The sequence below is a fragment of the Ylistrum balloti genome, unplaced genomic scaffold (genome assembly GCF_031769215.1).
Source record: "Ylistrum balloti isolate Yb309-2 unplaced genomic scaffold, AGI_CSIRO_Ybal_v1 Utg370580, whole genome shotgun sequence".
Lineage (NCBI taxonomy): Eukaryota > Metazoa > Mollusca > Bivalvia > Pectinida > Pectinidae > Ylistrum > Ylistrum balloti.
Window position 1 is genome coordinate 696,047 of NW_026782361.1, and position 25,781 is coordinate 721,827.

Sequence of the window (25,781 nt, forward strand, 5' to 3'; positions counted from 1 at the left end):
AATGTGATGATTGGTTAGGGTCTGATGTAGTTTGACATTTTCATTGTGAAGAAGTGGCTACATGGAGCTCCTTGTTTAACTGTGTAAACAGTGGTTCTAAATGTAATCAGTCCATGAAATCATTATCTAGAATTGATGGTCTCTATCTCCATTAACATCAATTAATCATGTAAAAGCAGTGGTTCTGAATTTGATATGGTGGGAAATTATCAAGTAAATCTAAAGATAAATCTTTCTGAGATAAAGATTTGAACTTTTGCAGTGACATGTTACAGTTAATGTGTTCGGCTGTATTCCTACAGATACACAACAAATGGTTGTGGGATATGGAATTTCTCTGGATTTACTTATTTTTTTGAAAGATACAGGGATGAAATTACTTATCTTATACCAACATATATTTTTCTAATGACATCAATTGGAGCATAGTAACATGTGGCTAATAAATATGCAAATACAAGGAAAAATTATAATTAATTTCAAATGATAACAAGTAGTAAATGAGTTAATTAATTTTCAAAGTAATTTATTGTTAGAATTCCAGGTTGAAAAAATAATCTTAAAAAAATTGTGAACTACATATTGCCTGTTTTTGATTTCCATAAATGCTTGAAGCACCTTTTGGGTCAAAGTTCAACTTCTTAACCAATTAAAAGACTGGAAGGTCGTATTTATACAATCATCAGCATGTTTACACAGTGGTCCTGAGAGTGGAATAACACAATGTGTTATGGTAGAAAATACTCTATGAGGTGTCTAATCATAGTTGTTTTTTCACAGGACTTTATTTTACAATGTGAGTAAAATTCACATCAGGCGAGATTTACTACAAAGTAGTCACCATGGTTTTCGTTCCATCTACAACAGTGCCCATATAGACGGATTCTCACAGGAAATTCTGGTAACACTCGACCAAGGTTAGGAACTCATTGTGAAAAATTGGTTTTTAGGCCATCTGACCCAAAAGAGTCAGGATGACCTACAGCCAAAGTGTTTTGCAGTAGTCATGAGCAGTCTGCCATGTGTGTAAACTTTCCATTTTAACTTAACATTCAAATTACTTCTTCTCAGTAATCAAAAGGTCAAGGTTACTGATATTGGACCTGTAGTATGCTGGAATGAAAGGTTACCAGGTTTTGGTCATGTGGTTGACCTTGACTAACTTTCAAGGTCACAAAGATGAAATATGTAAAGATCTTAAACAACTTCTTCTCCATAACCAAAAGGCTGATGATGCTGATATTGGATCTGTGGCATGCTGGGATGAAAGGTTACAAATTTTGTTCATGTAGTTGACCTTGTCCCTTTTTTAAGGTCACATAGGTCAAATGTGTTAAAATTTTCAAATGACTTCTTATCAATAAAAACAATGTCTGGGCTGTTCATGTTGGTTCTTTAACACAAGGTCACTTGTGTCAAATAAGTCAAGATATTAGAAATTCTTTTTCAACAAGCAATAGGTCTGGAGTCTTTGTATTTGTGTACTATATGTATAAGGGATAGGATTTCACGTTACCTTGAGAGTAACGATATTAAAGAAAACCAAGTCTATTTTTTGACATCATGAGAAACACATCTAATTTGTTTTACAAATATTTGTAAAACTGTGAACAAAAATCATAGTATATAATTCAAGAAATCTTGATGTATCAGTGGGTAGGTGATCAGTAAGTTTTACATATAAATGTGATGTGTTAAACTCTCTTCCGTAATGTGATTTTTTATTACAGTGGCCAAGGAGTGTCAGGGAATGCCAGGAGTTGCAGCTCGTACCCTTGCCAACATTGCTGATGTGTTAGGGTGTATGGCTGCTACCAAAGGAGGCCTTAGGAGTGGACCAGCTGCCAATAAGTCCTGGACTAGGGCCTTCCATCAATTGGAGGTGAGTCTCCGAACTCCCAAGGAATACTGAGGATAGCATTGGATCAACAGACACTTTGTTTCTATGGACAGTTTTAATCTGATGTTTTTGAGATTGTTAAACCTTTAACTGTTTTACACAACAATTTTTTCCTTTTTAATTCTTACTTATTTTGTAAATTATACATCCTTGTTATGAACTGTATGTATGATCAGTTTGATATAAGATGGCCCTAGTCTGAGGTATTCAATATTTCATACATGTGGTAGTAATGCCCCTATCTATGGCAATAAGAGGTTGTTATGTTTGTCCCCAGAAAGGTGACCTAGCAGGAGGAATAGATTCCCTCGCAAAGATCCGAGCAAGTTGGCTAGGACGACCAGACTTGTTGACTCGGGCAGCAAGACATTACGAGGGAGCCGCAGCCATCCTTATCCGTCAGGCAGTCATGACAGCCAAGGAGGTACATAACAATTAGCTGTCTGTAGAAACTGTCTATGTCGTGGTATAGCACCATGTCAGTACAGGTTACTTGATATTCTTCTGTGATTTTTTAAAAGAGTTTTTTACTTTTTTTCCCAGTATATAATTGTACTTCAGTTATTTCCTTTTTCAACATTTTTTTAACTATCAATTTGAACTCATATATACCCAAACCATGCATCCTATTTGGCACATGAACCTTAACTCATATATATTGAACACATTTATCCTACTTCATCAAGTAGTTATTGCTTTGTCTGTTTTTCCATCCATTGGTCTATCTGTCTTACTTATTTTTGTTTCCATAGATTTTCTCAGAATCAAGAATTTAAGATTCCTTTACTTTTCACATCCTGATGAACAATACATACAGTTAGCATTGAACATGTTTCTGAAGAGTGTGTTATACACAAGACAGTACAAGGTATTTATTTGTAGACCATTGGGAGGATCCAACACCGTACCGTTTTAATCTCTTTTTTGTCCTTCAGAACTTCAAACTGGAGTTTTGTGATGCACCTGATATTGGAAAGTGGGTGATTGCTGAATGTCCTGCTAGAATAGATGTAGCTGGTGGCTGGTCAGACACGCCACCCATAACCTACGAACATGGTGGTGCTGTCACAAATATAGCACTTAAGATCAACGGCAAGGTAAGGGACAAATATACGCTACAGATTAATGGTAAGGGACAAAAATACACTACAAATTAATGGTAAGGGACCAATATACACTACAGATTAATGGTACAGGACCAATATACACTACAGATTAATGGTACAGGACCAATATACACTACAGATTAATGGTACAGGACCAATATACACTACAGATTAATGGTAAGGGACCAATATACACTACAGATTAATGGTAAGGGACCAATATACACTACAGATTAATGGTAAGGGACCAATATACACTACAGATTAATGGTAAGGGACAGATTAATGGTAAGGGACGAATATACACTACAGATTAATGGTACGGGACCAATATACACTACAGATTAATGGTACAGGACCAATATACACTACAGATTAATGGTAAGGGAGCAATATACACTACAGATTTATGGTAAGGTATAGTAGAACTTCATTTATTCGTACACAGAAAACTCATATACCTGTACTGTACTTAACTTGAAGTACTTTGCTGGTCCTTAGTAATAAAAAGATTAGAAAAATTAATTTGGAAAATTGAAAAAACTCAGTTTGAAATAAAGATTTAGTTCCTGAAATAAAAATCCTCCTTAAGAGTACCTCTGAACCTGAAGTTCTACATTTAACCATACATAACACATTGAAAGAAAAATAAAACCCAACGAAATACTCTGACCGATAGTCATATCTCAGTACATCGTTATCATAGAGCAACTTATGCCCCGTTATCACTTAATTTTCTGAAAAGAAAATCTGTCACGCTATTGTCACAATAAAATCAATATTCATATTAAGATTCAGACCTCTTCATTGTTAATTAACAGTTGAAAACACCCAAAAAATACAACTTTTGTAACTTTTGAATAAATTGGGTATTGTTATTTTTGTCTTTTGTTAACTTAGAAAGTCACAAGGTGTCAGTAAATCTATTGGTTTATTGTCTTAAGTATTGTTCTGTTGTATTTATGTGTAAGTATTGTTCTGTTCTGTTTATGTGTAAGTATTGTTCTGTTGTATTTATGTGTAAGTATTGTTCTGTTGTATTTATGTGTAAGTATTGTTCTGTTGTATTTATGTGTAAGTATTGTTCTGTTGTATTTATGTGTAAGTATTGTTCTGTTGTATTTATGTGTAAGTATTGTTCTGTTGTATTTATGTGTAAGTATTGTTCTGTTGTATTTATGTGTAAGTATTGTTCTGTTCTATTTATGTGTAAGTATTGTTTGTTCTATTTATGTGTAAGTATTGTTCTGTTGTATTTATGTGTAAGTATTGTTCTGTTGTATTTATGTGTAAGTGTTGTTCTGTTGTATTTATGTGTAAGTATTGTTCTGTTCTGTTTATGTGTAAGTATTGTTCTGTTCTGTTTATGTGTAAGTATTGTTCTGTTCTGTTTATGTGTAAGTATTGTTCTGTTCTGTTTATGTGTTGTATTTATGTGTAAGTATTGTTCTGTTCTATTTATGTGTAAGTATTGTTCTGTTGTATTTATGTGTAAGTATTGTTCTGTTGTATTTATGTGTAAGTATTGTTCTGTTGTATTTATGTGTAAGTATTGTTCTGTTCTGTTTATGTGTAAGTATTGTTCTGTTGTATTTATGTGTAAGTATTGTTCTGTTCTGTTTATGTGTAAGTATTGTTCTGTTGTATTTATGTGTAAGTATTGTTCTGTTGTATTTATGTGTAAGTATTGTTCTGTTGTATTTATGTGTAAGTATTGTTCTGTTGTATTTATGTGTAAGTATTGTTCTGTTCTGTTTATGTGTAAGTATTGTTCTGTTGTATTTATGTGTAAGTATTGTTCTGTTGTATGTTATGTGTATTTATGGTAAGTATTGTTCTGTTCTGTTTATGTGTAAGTATTGTTCTGTTGTATTGTTTATGTGTAAGTATTGTTCTGTTGTATTTATGTGTAAGTATTGTTCTGTTGTATTTATGTGTAAGTATTGTTCTATTTATGTGTAAGTATTGTTCTGTTCTGTTTATGTGTAAGTATTGTTCTGTTGTATTTATGTGTAAGTATTGTTCTGTTGTATTTATGTGTAAGTATTGTTCTGTTGTATTTATGTGTACCGGTAAGTATTGTTCTGTTCTGTTTATGTGTAAGTATTGTTCTGTTGTATTTATGTGTAAGTATTGTTCTGTTCTGTTTATGTGTAAGTATTGTTCTGTTGTATTTATGTGTAAGTATTGTTCTGTTGTATTTATGTGTAAGTATTGTTCTGTTGTATTTATGTGTAAGTATTGTTCTGTTGTATTTATGTGTACCGGTAAGTATTGTTCTGTTCTGTTTATGTGTAAGTATTGTTCTGTTGTATTTATGTGTAAGTATTGTTCTGTTGTATTTATGTGTAAGTATTGTTCTGTTCTGTTTATGTGTAAGTATTGTTCTGTTGTATTTATGTGTAAGTATTGTTCTGTTGTATTTATGTGTAAGTATTGTTCTGTTGTATTTATGTGTAAGTATTGTTCTGTTGTAATGTGTAAGTATAGTTCTGTTCTGTTTATGTGTAAGTATTGTTCTGTTGTATTTATGTGTAAGTATTGTTCTGTTGTATTTATGTGTAAGTATTGTTCTGTTGTATTTATGTGTAAGTATTGTTCTGTTGTATTTATGTGTAAGTATTGTTCTGTTGTATTTATGTGTAAGTATTGTTCTGTTGTATTTATGTGTAAGTATTGTTCTGTTGTATTTATGTGTAAGTATTGTTCTGTTGTATTTATGTGTAAGTATTGTTCTGTTGTATTTATGTGTAAGTATTGTTCTGTTGTATTTATGTGTAAGTATTGTTCTGTTGTATTTATGTGTAAGTATTGTTCTGTTCTGTTTATGTGTAAGTATTGTTCTGTTGTATTTATGTGTAAGTATTGTTCTGTTCTGTTTATGTGTAAGTATTGTTCTGTTGTATTTATGTGTAAGTATTGTTCTGTTGTATTTATGTGTAAGTATTGTTCTGTTCTGTTTATGTGTAAGTATTGTTCTGTTCTGTTTATGTGTAAGTATTGTTCTGTTGTATTTATGTGTAAGTATTGTTCTGTTGTATTTATGTGTAAGTATTGTTCTGTTGTATTTATGTGTAAGTATTGTTCTGTTGTATTTATGTGTAAGCATTGTTCTGTTGTATTTATGTGTAAGTATTGTTCTGTTGTATTTATGTGTAAGTATTGTTCTGTTGTATTTATGTGTAAGTATTGTTCTGTTCTATTTATGTGTAAGTATTGTTCTGTTGTATTTATGTGTAAGTATTGTTCTGTTGTATTTATGTGTAAGTATTGTTCTGTTCTGTTTATGTGTAAGTATTGTTCTGTTCTGTTTATGTGTAAGTATTGTTCTGTTGTATTTATGTGTAAGTATTGTTCTGTTCTGTTTATGTGTAAGTATTGTTCTGTTGTATTTATGTGTAAGTATTGTTCTGTTGTATTTATGTGTAAGTATTGTTCTGTTGTATTTATGTGTAAGTATTGTTCTGTTCTGTTTATGTGTAAGTATTGTTCTGTTCTGTTTATGTGTAGTATTGTTCTGTTCTGTATTTCTGTTGTGTTTATGTGTAAGTATTGTTCTGTTGTATTTATGTGTAAGTATTGTTCTGTTGTATTTATGTGTAAGTATTGTTCTGTTGTATTTATGTGTAAGTATTGTTCTGTTCTTTTTATGTGTAAGTATTGTTCTGTTGTATTTATGTGTAAGTATTGTTCTGTTGTATTTATGTGTAAGTATTGTTCTGTTGTATTTATGTGTAAGTATTGTTCTGTTGTATTTATGTGTAAGTATTGTTCTGTTGTATTTATGTGTAAGTATTGTTCTGTTCTGTTTATGTGTAAGTATTGTTCTGTTCTGTTTATGTGTAAGTATTGTTCTGTTTATGTGTAAGTATTGTTCTGTTGTATTTATGTGTAAGTATTGTTCTGTTGTATTTATGTGTAAGTATTGTTCTGTTGTATTTATGTGTAAGTATTGTTCTGTTGTATTTATGTGTAAGTATTGTTCTGTTGTATTTATGTGTAAGTATTGTTCTGTTGTATTTATGTGTAAGTATTGTTCTGTTCTGTTTATGTGTAAGTATTGTTCTGTTGTATTTATGTGTAAGTATTGTTCTGTTCTGTTTATGTGTAAGTATTGTTCTGTTGTATTTATGTGTAAGTATTGTTCTGTTGTATTTATGTGTAAGTATTGTTCTGTTGTATTTATGTGTAAGTATTGTTCTGTTGTATTTATGTGTAAGTATTGTTCTGTTCTGTTTATGTGTAAGTTTTGTTATGTTCTATTTATGGGTATAAAATGTCAGAATTCATGTTATAAAAATCTATTAAATCAGACATATGTGATTTATTACAGAGGCCGGTAGGATCTAAAGTGAGGCGAATACGAGAGTAAGTATTAGGAAGCATATTTTTTTAACATGAATTAACCTGGTGAAAATGTTAGTGTTTATTAGGTCATCATATCAGAAGGGTCAGAGTGACCTAAAGCCATTGTGTTTATTAGGTCATCATATCAGAAGGGTCAGAGTGACCTAAAGCCATTGTGTTTATTAGGTCATCATATCAGAAGGGTCAAAGTGACCTAAAGCCATTGTGTTTATTAGGTCATCATATCAGAAGGGTCAGAGTGACCTAAAGCCATTGTGTTTATTAGGTCATCATATCAGAAGGGTCAGAGTGACCTAAAGCCATTGTGTTTATTAGGTCATCATATCAGAAGGGTCAGAGTGACCTAAAGCCATTGTGTTTATTAGGTCATCATATCAGAAGGGTCAGAGTGACCTAAAGCCATTGTGTTTATTAGGTCATCATATCAGAAGGGTCAAAGTGACCTAAAGCCATTGTGTTTATTAGGTCATCATATCAGAAGGGTCAGAGTGACCTAAAGCCATTGTTTATTAGGTCATCATATCAGAAGGGTCAGAGTGACCTAAAGCCATAGTGTTTATTAGGTCATCATATCAGAAGGGTCAGAGTGACCTAAAGCCATTGTGTTTATTAGGTCATCATATCAGAAGGGTCAGAGTGACCTAAAGCCATTGTGTTTATTAGGTCATCATATCAGAAGGGTCAGAGTGACCTAAAGCCATTGTGTTTATTAGGTCATCATATCAGAAGGGTCAGAGTGACCTAAAGCCATTGTGTTTATTAGGTCATCATATCAGAAGGGTCAGAGTGACCTAAAGCCATTGTGTTTCATCATTGTGTGTCGCACATTGTCCGCCATCTTCTTTTATATTACCTAGTAAGGAGATATGGCATTACAAGGGAATGGTACATGTCTAGGGATGTAAAGTGGGCGGGCATCAGTTTGTCCTTAGTTCTTGTTTCATTTTGTTTTGTGGGAACTAATCTTGGTAGGGTGTGTGTTAAGCTTTTATGTCTACTTTCAACCAAGATCAGTTTCTTAATGCATCATAGTTCTTACAAAAATGAAATCTCACATATGCAGGGGAATTTATAAATATTTGAAAAATCATTCTTACAATCACTATACCGAGGAAATTTGGCCCTGATATTATTCAGTGTCTCAAGTTTATTTCAATATCACCATACAACAATATCCAATAATGTCTTTGTGTAATGAGGTGTTTCAATATTGTCATACAACAATGTCAGAAAATATGTTATGTAATGAGGCATTTCAGTATTACTATACAACAATATTTAACAGTGTCCTTGTGTAATGAGGTATTACAATATTAATATAGAACAATTCCTAATCAACATTTGTAGTGTCAAGAAAGAAATTTTTAACTTTAAATAATTGTCTCTGTATTGTTTACATTTAAATAGAATGTTTTTTTTATGATGACAGGCCGAAGATTGTGATGGTTTTGTACGGATACAACCAGGAGGACACAAACGTCATGTGCGAGGAGTTGTCTCACCTGGAAAACTATTATCAACCTCACAGTCCAGGTAAGTGTACAACATGTATTAAATTTCTTGCTTACAAGTGTTCTCCTGGAGGAATGTGTGATGATAAATTCTTGTTGTACAGCTGTTCTCTGAAGGTATGTTGTACAGCTGTTCTCCTGAAGGTATGTTGTACAGCTGTTCTCTGAAGGTATGTTGTACAGCTGTTCTCCTGAAGGTATGTTGTACAGCTGTTCTCTGAAGGTATGTTGTACAGCTGTTCTCCTGAAGGTATGTTGTACAGCTGTTCTCCTGAAGGTATGTTGTACAGCTGTTCTCTGAAGGTATGTTGTACAGCTGTTCTCTGAAGGTATGTTGTACAGCTGTTCTCCTGAAGGTATGTTGTACAGCTGTTCTCCTGAAGGTATGTTGTACAGCTGTTCTCCTGAAGGTATGTTGTACAGCTGTTCTCTGAAGGTATGTTGTACAGCTGTTCTCTGAAGGTATGTTGTACAGCTGTTCTCTGAAGGTATGTTGTACAGCTGTTCTCTCTGAAGGTATGTTGTACAGCTGTTCTCTGAAGGTATGTTGTACAGCTGTTCTCTGAAGGTATGTTGTACAGCTGTTCTCTGAAGGTATGTTGTACAGCTGTTCTCTGAAGGTATGTTGTACAGCTGTTCTCTGAAGGTATGTTGTACAGCTGTTCTCTGAAGGTATGTTGTACAGCTGTTCTCTGAAGGTATGTTGTACAGCTGTTCTCTGAAGGTATGTTGTACAGCTGTTCTCCTGAAGGTATGTTGTACAGCTGTTCTCCTGAAGGTATGTTGTACAGCTGTTCTCTGAAGGTATGTTGTACAGCTGTTCTCTGAAGGTATGTTGTACAGCTGTTCTCTGAAGGTATGTTGTACAGCTGTTCTCCTGAAGGTATGTTGTACAGCTGTTCTCCTGAAGGTATGTTGTACAGCTGTTCTCCTGAAGGTATGTTGTACAGCTGTTCTCCTGAAGGTATGTTGTACAGCTGTTCTCCTGAAGGTATGTTGTACAGCTGTTCTCCTGAAGGTATGTTGTACAGCTGTTCTCTGAAGGTATGTTGTACAGCTGTTCTCCTGAAGGTATGTTGTACAGCTGTTCTCCTGAAGGTATGTTGTACAGCTGTTCTCTGAAGGTATGTTGTACAGCTGTTCTCTGAAGGTATGTTGTACAGCTGTTCTGTTCTCTGAAGGTATGTTGTACAGCTGTTCTCTGAAGGTATGTTGTACAGCTGCTGTTCTCAGCTGTTCTCTGAAGGTATGTTGTACAGCTGTTCTCTGAAGGTATGTTGTACAGCTTGTACAGCTGTTCTCTGAAGGTATGTTGTACAGCTGTTCTCTGAAGGTATGTTGTACAGCTGTTCTCTGAAGGTATGTTGTACAGCTGTTCTCTGAAGGTATGTTGTACAGCTGTTCTCTGAAGGTATGTTGTACAGCTGTTCTCTGAAGGTATGTTGTACAGCTGTTCTCTGAAGGTATGTTGTACAGCTGTTCTCTGAAGGTATGTTGTACAGCTGTTCTCTGAAGGTATGTTGTACAGCTGTTCTCTGAAGGAATGTTGTACAGCTGTTCTCTGAAGGTATGTTGTACAGCTGTTCTCTGAAGGTATGTTGTACAGCTGTTCTCTGTAGGTATGTTGTACAGCTGTTCTCTGAAGGTATGTTGTACAGCTGTTCTCTGAAGGTATGTTGTACAGCTGTTCTCTGAAGGTATGTTGTACAGCTGTTCTCTGAAGGTATGTTGTACAGCTGTTCTCTAAAGGTGTGTTGTACAGGTGTTCTCCTGAAGGTATGTTGTACAGCTGTTCTCTGAAGGTATGTTGTACAGCTGTTCTCTGAAGGTATGTTGTACAGCTGTTCTCTGAAGGTATGTTGTACAGCTGTTCTCTGAAGGTATGTTGTACAGCTGTTCTCTGAAGGTATGTTGTACAGCTGTTCTGTTGTACAGCTGTTCTCTGAAGGTATGTTGTACAGCTGTTCTCTGAAGGTATGTTGTACAGCTGTTCTCTGAAGGTATGTTGTACAGCTGTTCTCTGAAGGTATGTTGTACAGCTGTTCTCTGAAGGTATGTTGTACAGCTGTTCTCTGAAGGTATGTTGTACAGCTGTTCTCCTGTAGGTATGTTGTACAGCTGTTCTCTGAAGGTATGTTGTACAGCTGTTCTCCTGAAGGTATGTTGTACAGCTGTTCTCCTGAAGGTATGTTGTACAGCTGTTCTCTGAAGGTATGTTGTACAGCTGTTCTCTGAAGGTATGTTGTACAGCTGTTCTCTGAAGGTATGTTGTACAGCTGTTCTCTGAAGGTATGTTGTACAGCTGTTCTCTGAAGGTATGTTGTACAGCTGAAGGTATGTTGTACAGCTTACAGCTGTTCTGAAGGTATGTTGTACAGCTGTTCTCTCTGAAGGTATGTTGTACAGCTGTTCTCCTGAAGGTATGTTGTACAGCTGTTCTCTGAAGGTATGTTGTACAGCTGTTCTCTGAAGGTATGTTGTACAGCTGTTCTCTGAAGGTATGTTGTACAGCTGTTCTCTGAAGGTATGTTGTACAGCTGTTCTCTGAAGGTATGTTGTACAGCTGTTCTCCTGAAGGTATGTTGTACAGCTGTTCTCCTGAAGGTATGTTGTACAGCTGAAGGTATGTTACAGCTGTTCCTGAAGGTATGTTGTACAGCTGTTCTCTGAAGGTATGTTGTACAGCTGTTCTCTGAAGGTATGTTGTACAGCTGTTCTCTGAAGGTATGTTGTACAGCTGTTCTCTGAAGGTATGTTGTACAGCTGTTCTCTGAAGGTATGTTGTACAGCTGTTCTCCTGAAGGTATGTTGTACAGCTGTTCTCTGAAGGTATGTTGTACAGCTGTTCTCTGAAGGTATGTTGTACAGCTGTTCTCTGAAGGTATGTTGTACAGCTGTTCTCTGAAGGTATGTTGTACAGCTGTTCTCTGAAGGTATGTTGTACAGCTGTTATGTTGTACAGCTGTTCTCTGAAGGTATGTTGTACAGCTGTTCTCTGAAGGTATGTTGTACAGCTGTTCTCTGAAGGTATGTTGTACAGCTGTTCTCCTGAAGGTATGTTGTACAGCTGTTCTCCTGAAGGTATGTTGTACAGCTGTTCTCTGAAGGAATGTATAAAGATTATTCTTGTTCTACAGGTGCTCTCCTAAAGGCTGCCATTGTATGTGCTGACATCATCAACCTAGACTCGGATTTGTCACTGAAGGAACAGCTACAGCGCAACTATGGCGGTGGATTTGAAATTCACACCTGGTCCAACCTTCCACAGGGCTCAGGTATTTATTTCAGTTTTGTCAATTAGAGGATACTTTGTTGGACACATGTTTCCCATAATACCAGAAAAACTATCTTCTTACCTATTCACTGCATGTGTATTGGTTTCCAAAAGGCTTTGGATACTGTTCCCCATAAAAGGTTGATAAAAGAAATGAAATCCTCTAATTCAAGGGAAGCAATTATCAACTACAACTATCTTATTTCATTTTGGATAGAAAACAGATAGTCTGTCTCAAAGGTGAGCAATCAAGCTGGAAGCCACTGACTTCAGGTGTACTTCAGGGATCAGTATTATGTCCTATTTTGTTTGTATTCTATACAAACTGTCTGCCAGATAATATAAATTCTAATGTGTACCTTTTTGCCCATGACATCAAATTGTTTAAATTCAAAGTGAAATGGGGACCTGAAGATGTGAATGCACTATAATTGGATATAGACAGGCTCTTTAAATGGAGCGACAAGTGGCTCTTGCTATTTCATGCGGGAAAGTGCAAATCCATGCATATGGGTCAGACAATAGAAAGTCATACTTACTTTCTTCTCAAAGAAGAAGCTATAGAAGATGTATCAAGTGAAAAAGTTCTTCAGGTGCCTGTAGATGATACAACATAGATAATACTATACTATATATATACTATAGATAATCGAAATATTGGTTAAAGATAAATTTGATGTTGTATTTATCCATAGAACTTTTCCATATTTGAAAGATAAAACATTTGTGTTGCTTTATAAGTCTCTTATATTGGTCCACTTGAAATATGTGAATGTATAGGCAACCACATGAAATAAAACATGTTGAAATGATTTCAAAGAAGAGCATCCAAACAATTACTCGGGTTCAGAGAGCTGTCATACCCGAACAGGCTTAGAAGTCACACACTGCTAACACTGAGCTACAGAGGGTACAGGGAGATATGCTAGTGCCATCAATAAATATGTTCAAAACCACAGGGTCATCTAGGACATTTTTTATTATAATTGAGGTAGCATTCAGGTGTATTGATAACACGATGTTACATCTCAGGTTGTGTGCGTTGGATGTACTAAACTTTGTTGTATGTATCTTTCACTAAATACTGGAAAAATATCAGTCTTCAATCATAGAATATTCATTTATCATTGTTAAACAGCAGATGACACTTTTCAGTGCAAATGTGTAGCCACTTGTTGTCTCATTAAATAATTTCCTAAAATGGACACTTATTATGAATTACCTTACAATGAAATATTTATAACTGATCTAACGTTTATCAAAATAGAGCTGAAGAGCCCAGTAAAAATATAATTTTTATTGTTTCTATTCAACTTTACTAAACATTTTGGTAATGTTGATCACAATGAAGCTGAAGAGTCCAGTAGTATGGGAATTGTGTCCAGCTTTACAAGAGAATTCTGCTTTGACAATTTTACAGGTATGGGGACCAGCAGTATCCTTGCAGGGGCTGTCATGGCTGCTTTACTGCGGGCTTCTGGGAAGTCATGTGACAGAAAGGGACTAGTACATGCTGTAAGTAGTCTTTCTGATCTTCTGTTGAGTGTGTAGAGTAACCTACAAACTTTACTTTGGCCATCAATAAATGGGCTCACACTGGTGCATGTCAGCATGGTTCAGGATTGATACAGGTTGGCCTTGTTGGACAATGCTATCACATGATCCATTAATGATCCTCCGTCAATAAGTAAACAAATATCATAGAACAAATAACAGAAAGAAAGATCAAACTTGGATTGTACCAGTACCACACAAGATCAGAAAAGAAAGATCAAACTTGCATTGTACCAGAACCATACAAGGACAGAAAAGAAAGATCAAACTTGCATTGTACCAGTACCACACAAGATCAGAAAAGAAAGATCAAACTTGCATTGTACCAGTACCACACAAGATCAGAAAAGAAAGATCAAACTTGCATTGTACCAGTACCATACAAGGACAGAAAAGGAAGATCAAACTTGCATTGTACCAATACCACACAAGATCAGAAAAGAAAGATCAAACTTGCATTGTACCAGTACCACACAAGATCAGAAAAGAAAGATCAAACTTGCATTGTACCAGTACCACACAAGATCAGAAAAGAAAGATCAAACTTGCATTGTACCAGTACCACACAAGATCAGAAAAGAAAGATCAAACTTGCATTGTACCAGTACCACACAAGATCAGAAAAGAAAGATCAAACTTGCATTGTACCAGTATCATACAAGATCAGGAGCTAACGTCCCTTTCAGATCCCCTGATATATCTAATGACTTACCTGTATACAATTGTGTAACTGTTTTAACTTACCTGTAGGTATTGTACCTGGAGCAGCTGCTAACAACAGGCGGGGGCTGGCAGGACCAAGTCGGAGGCATCATGGGAGGTATCCGTATCGGACTTTCTGACGCCAAACTTCCCATCAGTGTAGACTCTATAGATCTGAAACCTTCAGAAGATGTCATCAAGGCCATCAGTGATCGTATCATCCTCATCTACACTGGCAAGACTCGCCTCGCCAGGAATCTCCTTCAGGTCTTACTTTCAATGCATTCATCAGGACCTATACCTCAACACATTAGTCAGTGTGCTGTGTGTCACGAGAATTGATCTGTAATTTTATCACCTTATGTAAAGGATTGTTTATTTCTCATATTGATATATTCATAATCAGGGTTATGAAACAATCTTCAGCAATGTTGAAATCTTTATTTGACTTTTAAGTGACCAAGAGATCTGGAATCAGGATAAATGGCAATGCTGGTGTGATTGTCAGTGGTTTTGTTTTTTTTTATGTTTATGTATTTATATTTTCTTACTAAAGAGGTATCAGTTGGTTTTGAGTTGGGCGGTGTTTAATATAAAAAATCTTTACTGTTTGTTTATTTGTCATCGACTTTGCAAAAGTATAAATGACCTGGACTTACTCTGAAGATCAAAGACAGGAGATTACCAAATGTAATGATTAAAACTCGAACAGTTCAGTCCCATTTGGCCTTCTGTTACATTTACATGAGATAGTCTTTGAATATGACAATCAAAATCCAAAACAAAAGGCAAAGTTATTGTATTATGAGAATGTTTATTGTAATCCAAAAACAGATAAACTAAGATAAACAGGAAAGGCAGATCAATCATGTGGTGATGTCAGATTCCTGTGTGGAATATGAATTATGTTTATTAACTGACAGACATGGTTAACATAAAAAGCACAAAATATTGGTCAACCATATGGAAAAAGAACAGAAAATAGAGTATGTTGTGTTAACAGAACTTTGATCCATTGTTATATAAGGTTGACTAGTAATATTTATTAAGCAGTATTTCCTTCCTGGATATAACGCCTTGTGTTGGTGATATAGACCTGTTGATTTCTAATCTATGTTTTCCTATACACAGGATGTAGTAAGGAACTGGTATGCTAGAAACCCACAGATTGTAGAGACAGAGGATAACCTTGTAAAGCTGGCGCAGGAGTGTGCTAATGTGTTTATTGACAGTAAGTTTCATATCTTCATAGGATTGAGTGTGTTACATAGATTGGTAATTTTATGTTGAAGACAATTTGATTTGTTATATTTTGTAGGCCCTACTATTGATTTGTTACATTTTGTAGGCCCTACTATTGATTTGTTTCATTTTGCAGGCCCTACTATTGATTTGTTACACTTTGTAGGCCCTACTATTGATTTGTTACATTTTGTAGGCCCTACTATTGATTTGTTACATTTTGCAGGCCCTACTATTGATTTGTTACATTTTGCAGGCCCTACTATTGATTTGTTACACTTTGTAGGCCCTACTATTGATTTGTTACACTTTGTAGGCCCTACTATTGATTTGTTACATTTTGTAGGCCCTACTGATTTTGAGAAGTTGGGAAGTTGTCTCAATAGGTATTGGGAACTGAAGAAATTGATGGCCCCAGGCTGTGAAACTGAAGTAATTGCCTCCCTTATGAATGTGCTTCAACCACATGTATATGGCATGTGTATGGCTGGGGCTGGAGGGGGCGGCTTTATGTATGCCATTGCCAAGGACAATATGCAAAGGGAGGTAATCAAGGATGTTCTCAGTCATGCCAAGGTAAATGAATCACTTATGACTTAATTAATCAATAGTTCTTGGACTTCATTGTAACACTAGTGTAACATTTTTGTTAAAATCCAATGTTTTTGTTGTTTATGCGTTTTACAAAGATTTACTACATATTCATTTTAAGTGTTTATGACCAACTGAAATCATGTCAGTTTGGCTTGATTATTGTCAGCTTAAAAAAGCTTCTCTCTCTTAAATACCTACTTTTCTCACTGTACAGATCTTTGAGCAAGTTGAGGTAAATTTGAATGATCTATGTATGTTCAGTTTAGAAATCCCTTTTTTGTTTAAATCCTATGCATGTTAAGCATCCCACTACTACTCCCAACACTAATATGTAGGAAATCGGTAAGTTTTAACAGTTACTGTATCTGATACACTGATTGCCATCTTCTGGTATATTTCAAATTAGAATTTCTGAATTGTTCTGAATTGGCTGTGAAATAAGGTAGAGTTACTTGCCCATTGAATCATTTCTAATGTTTTAAGCTTCATTAATTTACATTCAACAGTATTCTCCAATAATGTAATTTGGTCTGATATTTTGTTGTAAAGATAATAATCTGTATCTCAATTGGATGTTAGAATAAAATTTGCTGATTTTTATGAAGATTGTTAAATATAATGTTATTTTCCATTGTTCCTATCATTGAGAACTGAGACCTAACATGCATGTTGTTTTACTTGTATGTGTTGTGTTTTGGTGAAAAACATTCCTAAACATATCAAAAAATTCATGCATGTAATGTAGGTCACAATTGGAGAGACATTTCCAATATACAGTATGTTTTTATTGTCCAGTCTGTGTCCGACCTATAAATGAATGAGTCAGTGGATTCTTGTGTCCAATCTGTGTGTTCCACATATACATGTGTGTGTCAGTGGATTCTTGTGTCCAATCTGTGTGTTCCCCATATACATGTGTGTATCAGTGGATTCTTGTGTCCAGACTGTGTGTTACCCATATACACGTGTGTGTCAGTGTATTCTTGTGTCCAAACTGTGTGTTCCCCATATACATGTGTGTGTCAGTGGATTCTTGTGTCCAATCTGTGTGTTCCCCATATACATGTGTGTGTCAGTGGATTCTTGTGTCCAATCTGTGTGTTCCCCATATACATGTGTGTGTCAGTGGAATCTTGTGTCCAATCTGTGTGTTCCCCATATACATGTGTGTGTCAGTGGATTCTTGTGTCCAAACTGTGTGTTCCCCATATACATGTGTGTGTCAGTGGATTCTTGTGTCCAATCTGTGTGTTCCCCATATACATGTGTGTGTCAGTGGAATCTTGTGTCCAATCTGTGTGTTCCCCATATACATGTGTGTGTCAGTGGATTCTTGTGTCCAATCTGTGTGTTCCCCATATACATGTGTGTGTCAGTGGATTCTTGTGTCCAGACTGCGTGTTCCCCATATACATGTGTGTGTCAGTGGATTCTTGTGTCCAGACTGCGTGTTCCCCATATACATGTGTGTGTCATTGAAATCTTGTGTCCAGACTGTGTGTTCCCCATATACATGTGTGTGTCAGTGGATTCTTGTGTCTACACTACATGTGTGTGTCAGTGGATTCTTGTGTCTACACTGTGTGTTCCACATGTACATGTGTGTATAAGTAGAATCTTGTGTCCAGACTGTGTGTTCCACTTATACATGTGTGTGTCAGTGGATTCTTGTGTCTACACTACATGTGTGTGTCAGTGGATTCTTGTGTCTACACTGTGTGTTCCACATGTACATGTGTGTATAAGTAGAATCTTGTGTCCAGACTGTGTGTTCCCCATATACATGTGTGTGTCAGTGGATTCTTGTGTCTACACTACATGTGTGTGTCAGTGGATTCTTGTGTCCAGACTGCGTGTTCCACTTATACATGTGTGTGGTAGTAGAATCTTGTGTCCAGACTGCGTGTTCCACTTATACATGTGTGTGGTAGTAGAATCTTGTGTCCAGACTGCGTGTTCCACTTATACATGTGTGTTTCAGTTGAATCTTGTGTCCAGACTGCGTGTTCCACTTATACATGTGTGTGTCAGTGGAATCTTGTGTCCAGACTGTGTGTTCCACATATACATGTGTGTGTCAGTGGAATCTTGTGTCTACAATACATGTGTGTGGTAGTGGAATCTTGTGTCCAGTATGGCTCTGACTAGCCACTGAGATGGTATGAAAAATTGTTATAAGGATTTGAATTTGATTGGTGCTGTTGTGTTCATTATGCTTCATCAAATCAAGAAATGGCATCTCATTTAAAACAATGGTGATCCAACACTTTCTTAATTATTTAACAGGGAGCTGAAGGTTCCGTCATCTATGATGCCACTGTGGATACAGAGGGACTTCAGGTGACTGTTGAGGAGTAAGCTAAAAGTGACAGTGGATACAATATTTCAGGTGACTGTGAAGGAATAGGGCCAGTTACTGTGAATACAGAGGGACTTAAGATCACAGTTTCCATGGATACAAAAAGACTTCAGGTGACTGTGAAGGAATAGGGCCAGTTACTGTGAATATAAAGAGACTTAAGATCACAGTTACCATGGATACAAAGAGACTTCAGGTGACTGTGAAGGAATAAGGCCGCTTACTGTGGATACAGAGGGACTTACGGTGACAGTTACCATCGATACATAGAAAATTCAGGTGATTGTCAAGAATAAGGCCGGTTACTGTGGATAGAGAGAGAGTAGAAGTGACTGTCATGGAGTAAGACATTATTTACTGTGGATACAAAGGGACTCAAGGTGACAGTTGCAACGGATACTGAAATTCCAGGTGACTGCATGTGTGGAGTTGATAAAGATGGATACAAGGGGACTTAATGTTACTGTCATATGGAGTAAGGTGACAGTTACCAAGGATACAAAGGGACTTTGGGTAGCTTTCCTGGAGTAAGGTGACAGTTAGCAAGGATACAGAGGGATTTTGGGTAGCTTTCCTGGAGTAAGGTGACAGTTACCAAGGATACAGAGGGACTTTGGGTAGCTTTCCTGGAGTAAGGTGACAGTTACCAAGGATACAGAGGGACTTGGGTAGCTTTCCTGGAATAAGGTGACAGTTACCATAGGTACAAAGGACTACATTTAAATGTCGATGCATATGGTTACAGTTACCATGGATACAGAGGATTTGAAGTGACTGTCAAGGAGTCAAAATTTACCATGGATACAAAAGGATCAAAGGTGACTAGTGAGAATGAAGTAGACTGGCATTCATAGATGTTAGAAATTTTATATCTGACCTTAACTGTCTCAGACAAAAACAACAATTTGTATGAGTTCATGTCTGTATGTTATATTATAGTTGTATGACAGTCAGACGGTATGTACTGTATATAAATAACTTGTGACATTTCCTGTTGACAGGTATGTAGTGGCCAAATAATGTACACATTAATTTATTTGACAATCATGAGCAGCTTTACTGTCCCAACCAAGCTGTTTTAATCATTAAACAGGCTGATATAGTTTGTAAACCTAGAGTTGTGACATTGAGGAACACTGCTGGACATTGTTATATGTTTAAAAGTAAAATTTGAAGGATTTCCTGAATCTTGTTCTCTTGTAACATATTGGTAATGGGACTTATTCAGTCAGCGTATAAAAGGTAGTGGAATAGCAGATCTGGCTCATCTTCAAAATTTTGATGTACAGTAAAACCCAGCTAAGTCGAACTCCTCGGGCCTGTGTCAATAGTTCGAGGAATACAGGGTAATCAGAGGTTGGTCAAAATGTAGATCGTGTGTGAGATATAGTCTGTACCGCGATGGTATGTCTCTGGTCATAGTAAGTAGTCATCAATCCGTTAACGAACAATTACACTTGATTGAAGTCTTATAGAGGAGAAACATCTCACACATTTCAGAATCAATACCCAGAACTACTGTAAGAAGTCTCTGATTGAATACTGACGGAGTCTCGTCACTTACTTTCCTCTTCACCCTTAACTTTGGAGAAGCTGATCCAGCTGCCCTCCCAGTATCACTGGGCCCTTCAACACTGGATTGCTCAGCTCTACCATTAAAGTTAGAAATCATTGTGAGAGAGGTTGTGAATGATTTGTCATGGTAGCGTTATCCTTTAATTCTCTAGCGATCTCCTCAACATTTTGACACTGAGCTACTCATAATTAGGCTTGTTCAGATAATGACCCCGAGTTACTCTTATTAAAATGCTAATTATCAATTTAAAAACATTTGCATTATATTAATTGAAGTTAAGTCTTTGATCTCGCAAATACCCACTCTGATTTTTAATTAATGCTTGTTATCACTAATATCACAGAGAGTAGCGGCGTGTCGGCTTCAGTGACTATTTTTCTATAAGTACTGTTTGTTTAGATAGGCCTAATTACGGACACAAAGATATGTGAATCTAATCATAGAAAAATGCGAACACAAACTCATTGTTTAAAAGTGTATAAATGCCCCTTGGGGAAAAAGTCGTTTCAATGATACATCAGTAGAAAATTGTTCTGTTATTAGTGTGTCATTTCGTAATTTGGTTTTACTGAAATAAAACTTCCGGTATAATGTTGCAATATTATTCAGTTTTTTAAGTCATGCTAAACCACGTGTGTACTAGAAAGGTAATGATAAAATTACTGCATAAGGTGTGAAGTATCAGCAGAAGTAGGTAAACCTGTCTTTAATCCCTTAATTGGCTGCTGTCATGTCACACACCTGTGTAAACACATGGCAGTGATCAGTGCCAATCAGCTCACGTTAACGCAGTCAAGTGTGACACAGATGGATTACATGTTCGACGAAAACATGGGAATATACTATGGTAATATTAGGGAACGGGGATAAATATGAGTTAGATGAAAAGGGGGTATTCAACGAATAGCGGTTCGAGGAATCCGGGATTTTATAACATAGAATATATAAGGAAACGGTAGGGTCCGAGCAGGCAGTTCAACAAATATGGGGTATTCAAGGAATGCAGGTTCGAGTAAGTGGGGTTTTACTGTATATGAAATATACATATCATATGGTTGTTTAATCAGAGTACATAGGTAATATTGGTAGGTTACAATAAGTATTCCATGGTATAATTGGTTAGTTACTCAGAATATTAGGTGTTAATGCTGGTTGGTTACCCAGGGTACTCTGGTAATACTGGTTGGTAACCCTGAGTGCTCTGGTAATTATGGTTGGTTTCTTAGAGTACTCTGTGGTAATACTGGTTGGTTGCACATAGAAATCTGTGGTAACTGTTGTTGGTTACTCTGAGTACTCTGTTATACTGCCTGTTGGTTACCCTGGGTATTCTGTGGTAATATCGGATGCTTGCTTGAGGAATAGAATTTTAAGTTCACAGATGCTGACTTTATGAACCAACAAAGTTTTCTGTGTAAGCAGTTGAACAGGTGGGTAATTCAGGCCCATTAAGCCACTATTATGCATTTATTGATAGTCAGTTGACTGTTTAGATCTATAGACCTCTTGCTGTTTAAACTAGAGCTAGGTTTGAATAGAGTGGTACACATTTGATCTGACATTGGGAGGTTTTATAGAATTAATTGTATTGTTGCCTAACTATGCAGTATGAAAAGAAAAGATGAGTATTTTGAGTGGATATTTATGATATACATTTGTTGAAGTTTTTATATATATTAACTGAGGAATAGTGTGTTCCTTGATATATGTTTACTGATGAAGGATGTGCGTGTTCCCTGATATATGTTTACTGATGATAGATGTGTGTGTTCCCTCATATATGTTTACTGATGAAGGGTGTGTGTGTTCCCTTATATACATAAATATGTTTACTGATAAAGGGTTTGTGTTCCCAAATATACTTTTATATAATTTTTCTGATGAAGGGTTTGTGTCCTCAAATATACTTTTATATATGTTTTCTGATGAAGGGTCTGTGTCTCCAATATATATTTATATATGTTTAAGAATGAAGGGCATGTGTGATCCTCAACACGCTTTTATACTGATTTACCGAGGGATTGTGATACCTTAGCTTTTACAATTGCAATCATTAATAAACATCCATTGTTGATATTTTTTGTATTTTTTTTTTTAGCCCTCTGTCATCAGATGGTGGGCTATTCAAATCATCATGTGTCTTTCCACTTTAATTCTTGATATGGTTTTTTCTGGAGACATATTGGATTGTGATCTTTCTCAAATTTCATATTTAGGTTACCCTCACTCCCTAGGACATATCAGAAAAACAAAATGGCTGACAGGTGACCTCTTGGATTTGACAGTTAAAGATTAATATTGCTATTTTTACAGAGTAAATTCCGTGTAAAGGAAAAACAGGAAAGAAGAGAAAAGGAGAAATGTAGTTCAAATTATCATACCTTTTTAACAAGATGATTTCTATGACATTTTCCAACAACAAAAATAACAGCTTTTATAGAACTGTTAAGGCTTTTTGACCTCCCATATTTCTTTGCCTCACCACAAAGTGTCTGAGTTGATGCACCAGAGATACAATGAGAAAAGATTAGAATATTGGAACATGATTTTAATATCTATCAAATATTTGATTACATTTGTAGATGTATTTGAAATGGTCATCTATAAAGTACATGGAGCATTAAAACCTGCAACATCAGTCGTTATAAACAACAAAACCTCAACAATAACTAGGTAGTGTTGTTAACAACTCTCACTCATACATACAACTTGAAAGCATAATTCTCACATGGTTTTCTTGGTTAAATCAAACCAATCTGTTTACTACAATATTTCTCAAATGGTATTCTACTGAATTATGATTATTTACATAAAAATATCTCTCGCACCATTAAAATCTGTAATGTGGCATATTTGTTACTGTAAAGTCATTCATTTGGGTGTGGGTTTTATTTCTGATGATTTTGTGCTTATACTCTTAATCCACAAATTTGTATAACCACAAAATGATAAACAGATAACAATTCACAAATATTACGATGTTTACAGTAAGATATAGCCACAAAACCAAATACAAACAAATACTTTCTTAGGATTTTACAGAAAATGTTCATCGATTCAGTTAATATTAATAATCCTAAACAAATACAGTTGATTGAGAATGCAGATAAAGCACCCTTTAATGTTGGTAGTAACGCCATACTATTATGCAATCAATGACAACATTAATGATATACAACTTATAACATGTAACCAATATTGTCTGTATTACAAATACAACTGTAAAAGGTGAATCAGATCTATAATATCTATTTCTGTTGGTCATTTTATTTACATTACCAACCTGAATGTAAGTAAAACATGTGTTGTTCTGTAAGACAAGTTCCCAGTAATCATTCTGTCAAGGTAAGTTAGACCTGCCTAATAGACACCACTTTGTCGGTAAGGCTTGTATTAACTGGTCCTTATACTATTTTGTTAGTTATAAACTTTGTTTTATCTGATTATACTGGTTAGAGTTTTCAGTCAGAAGACATTTTATAAAAAAAAAAAAAAATCATGAAAATACAGACATGCCATGATAATGAACATTAACTTTGTAAATTTGGTGGAAAACAAAAAATGAAATTACATTAACTCATAGCCAATATAAAAAAATTGTTTATAACTGTTAAATATATGTTTGAAGGTTTCTATAAGACTCCGCTGTCCTTCCAAAGATTTCTGTTGAACTCTGTGATTGGATGTGAAAGGCTTGGGCATCCTTGCCCGACAAGATGAGGTTTTCTGCCTGTAGTTATGTAGAAGTAGTCTTCACACCAGGTAACCTTACTGGTAAATACTATACAAAGATACCTCTAACAGATACATTGTACAGATAGACACCACCTAAGGTTTGGAATCATTGTAATTAAATAAAAATACTATCACAAACACAGACATGACATATATAGACGTGATGTTATGTTTGGAATCATTGTTATATAAATACCATCACAAACACAGACACGACATATATAGACGTGATGTTATGTTTGGAATCATTGTTATATAAATACTATCACAAACACAGACACGACGTATATAGACGTGATGTTGTGTTTGGAATCATTGTTATATAAATACTATCACAAACACAGACACGACGTATATAGACGTGATGTTGTGTTTGGAATCATTGTTATATAAATACTATTGCAAACACAGACACGACGTATATAGACGTGATGTTGTGTTTGGAATCATTGTTATATAAATACTATCACAAACACAGACACAATGTATATAGACGTGGTGTTATGTTTGGAATCATTGTTATATAAATACTTATCACAAACACAGACATGACGTATATAGACGTGATGTTGTGTTTGGAATCATTGTTATATAAATACTATCACAAACACAGACACGACGTATATAGACATGCTGTAATGTTTGGAATCATTGTAATTAAATATAAATACTATCACAAACACAGACACGACTAATTAAATAAAAATACTATCATAAACACAGACACAACGTATATAGACGTGATGAAATGTTTGGAATCATTGTTATAAATACTATCACAAACATGGACACGACCCAATAGACATGATGTTATGTTTGGAATCAATGTTATATAAATACTATCACAAACACAGACATGACGTATATAGACATGATGTTGTGTATGGAATTTTGTAATTAAATATATATGCTATCACAAACACAGATACGACGTACAGTGAAACTTGTCTAATCCGACACCATGGGGGAGTGACATTTTTGGTTGGATTAGACAGGGTGTCGGAAAAGTCAGGTATTGTTGTCGACTTCACTTTGTACACAAAAATATATGCTACGGCCGGTAGATACGTTAAGCATACAGCTAATGTGCATACAAATACACTATGGTGTTAAAAATAAAACAAAACAATGAAGTATTAATTTACTGATGTTTTAATTTTGTTTTACTCATTTTAATATAATGTACATGTATGTATTTCTTGAAATTGACTGTTGTACTGATCTTTTGGTTTTAATAGTCGCACGGCAGATACCATATTTTACACTGAGTTCCTTTTGAGAAACTTCAGGTAATTTCTCGGAGTCTGCAATTAACTGAATCTTTTTTTCCAAAGTTAAATCAGTCCGATGCCTCATTGGTGACGGACTACTTGTATCCATTAAAAGTCTTTTTTTACACGATGGTGAAAATGTCATGGTAAATTTTAACGTCTGTAGACAACAATATCAAATCAAACACTGCAAGAATATAACTCTACTTCGACTTTTTAGTTGTTATAGATACATGTATGTGTAAAAAAAAAACTGACATATACTCACTATGGCAGGGTAAACTTACATGTGTACAGTACAATAATCCCCCCTTTGTAACCCCACCGCATGTACCGACTATCGCCACGTCAAGCGGAACGGTTGTGTACACATCTGTGGTGCGATGATGACTTACGTGTCGGATTTACCAGGTATAATTAACTAACAAAGATAGCCTGCCGTCATAGAAATATGTGTCGGAATTCGGAACTGACAGTGACCGGAAATATCGGTGTTTTAATACATTGACAAATAATGCAATTTCACGGGAATACAGTACAGTGTCGGATAAGACAGGTTTCACTGTATATAGACAAGATGTTATGTTTG

At 35.4% G+C, this 25,781-nt stretch overlaps 1 protein-coding gene across 2 annotated transcripts in view; it reads left to right on the forward strand.

Moving 5' to 3' along the window:
* LOC132556577 (L-fucose kinase-like) overlaps positions 1–22,258 on the forward strand; it is a 33,930-nt gene extending 11,672 nt beyond the window's left edge. For both annotated transcript variants that reach the window (XM_060220993.1, XM_060220992.1), the window contains exons 17-29: positions 781–917; positions 1,731–1,882; positions 2,178–2,324; positions 2,836–2,997; positions 7,340–7,374; positions 8,804–8,907; positions 12,023–12,160; positions 13,580–13,674; positions 14,464–14,682; positions 15,547–15,646; positions 16,004–16,233; positions 16,466–16,483; positions 18,538–22,258. In XM_060220993.1, the coding sequence (XP_060076976.1) occupies positions 781–917; positions 1,731–1,882; positions 2,178–2,324; positions 2,836–2,997; positions 7,340–7,374; positions 8,804–8,907; positions 12,023–12,160; positions 13,580–13,674; positions 14,464–14,682; positions 15,547–15,646; positions 16,004–16,233; positions 16,466–16,483; positions 18,538–18,609 (1,609 nt within the window). In that variant the 3' untranslated portion in view covers positions 18,610–22,258. The remainder of the gene's footprint in view (positions 1–780; positions 918–1,730; positions 1,883–2,177; positions 2,325–2,835; positions 2,998–7,339; positions 7,375–8,803; positions 8,908–12,022; positions 12,161–13,579; positions 13,675–14,463; positions 14,683–15,546; positions 15,647–16,003; positions 16,234–16,465; positions 16,484–18,537) is intronic.
* Positions 22,259–25,781: the final 3,523 nt, after the last annotated feature.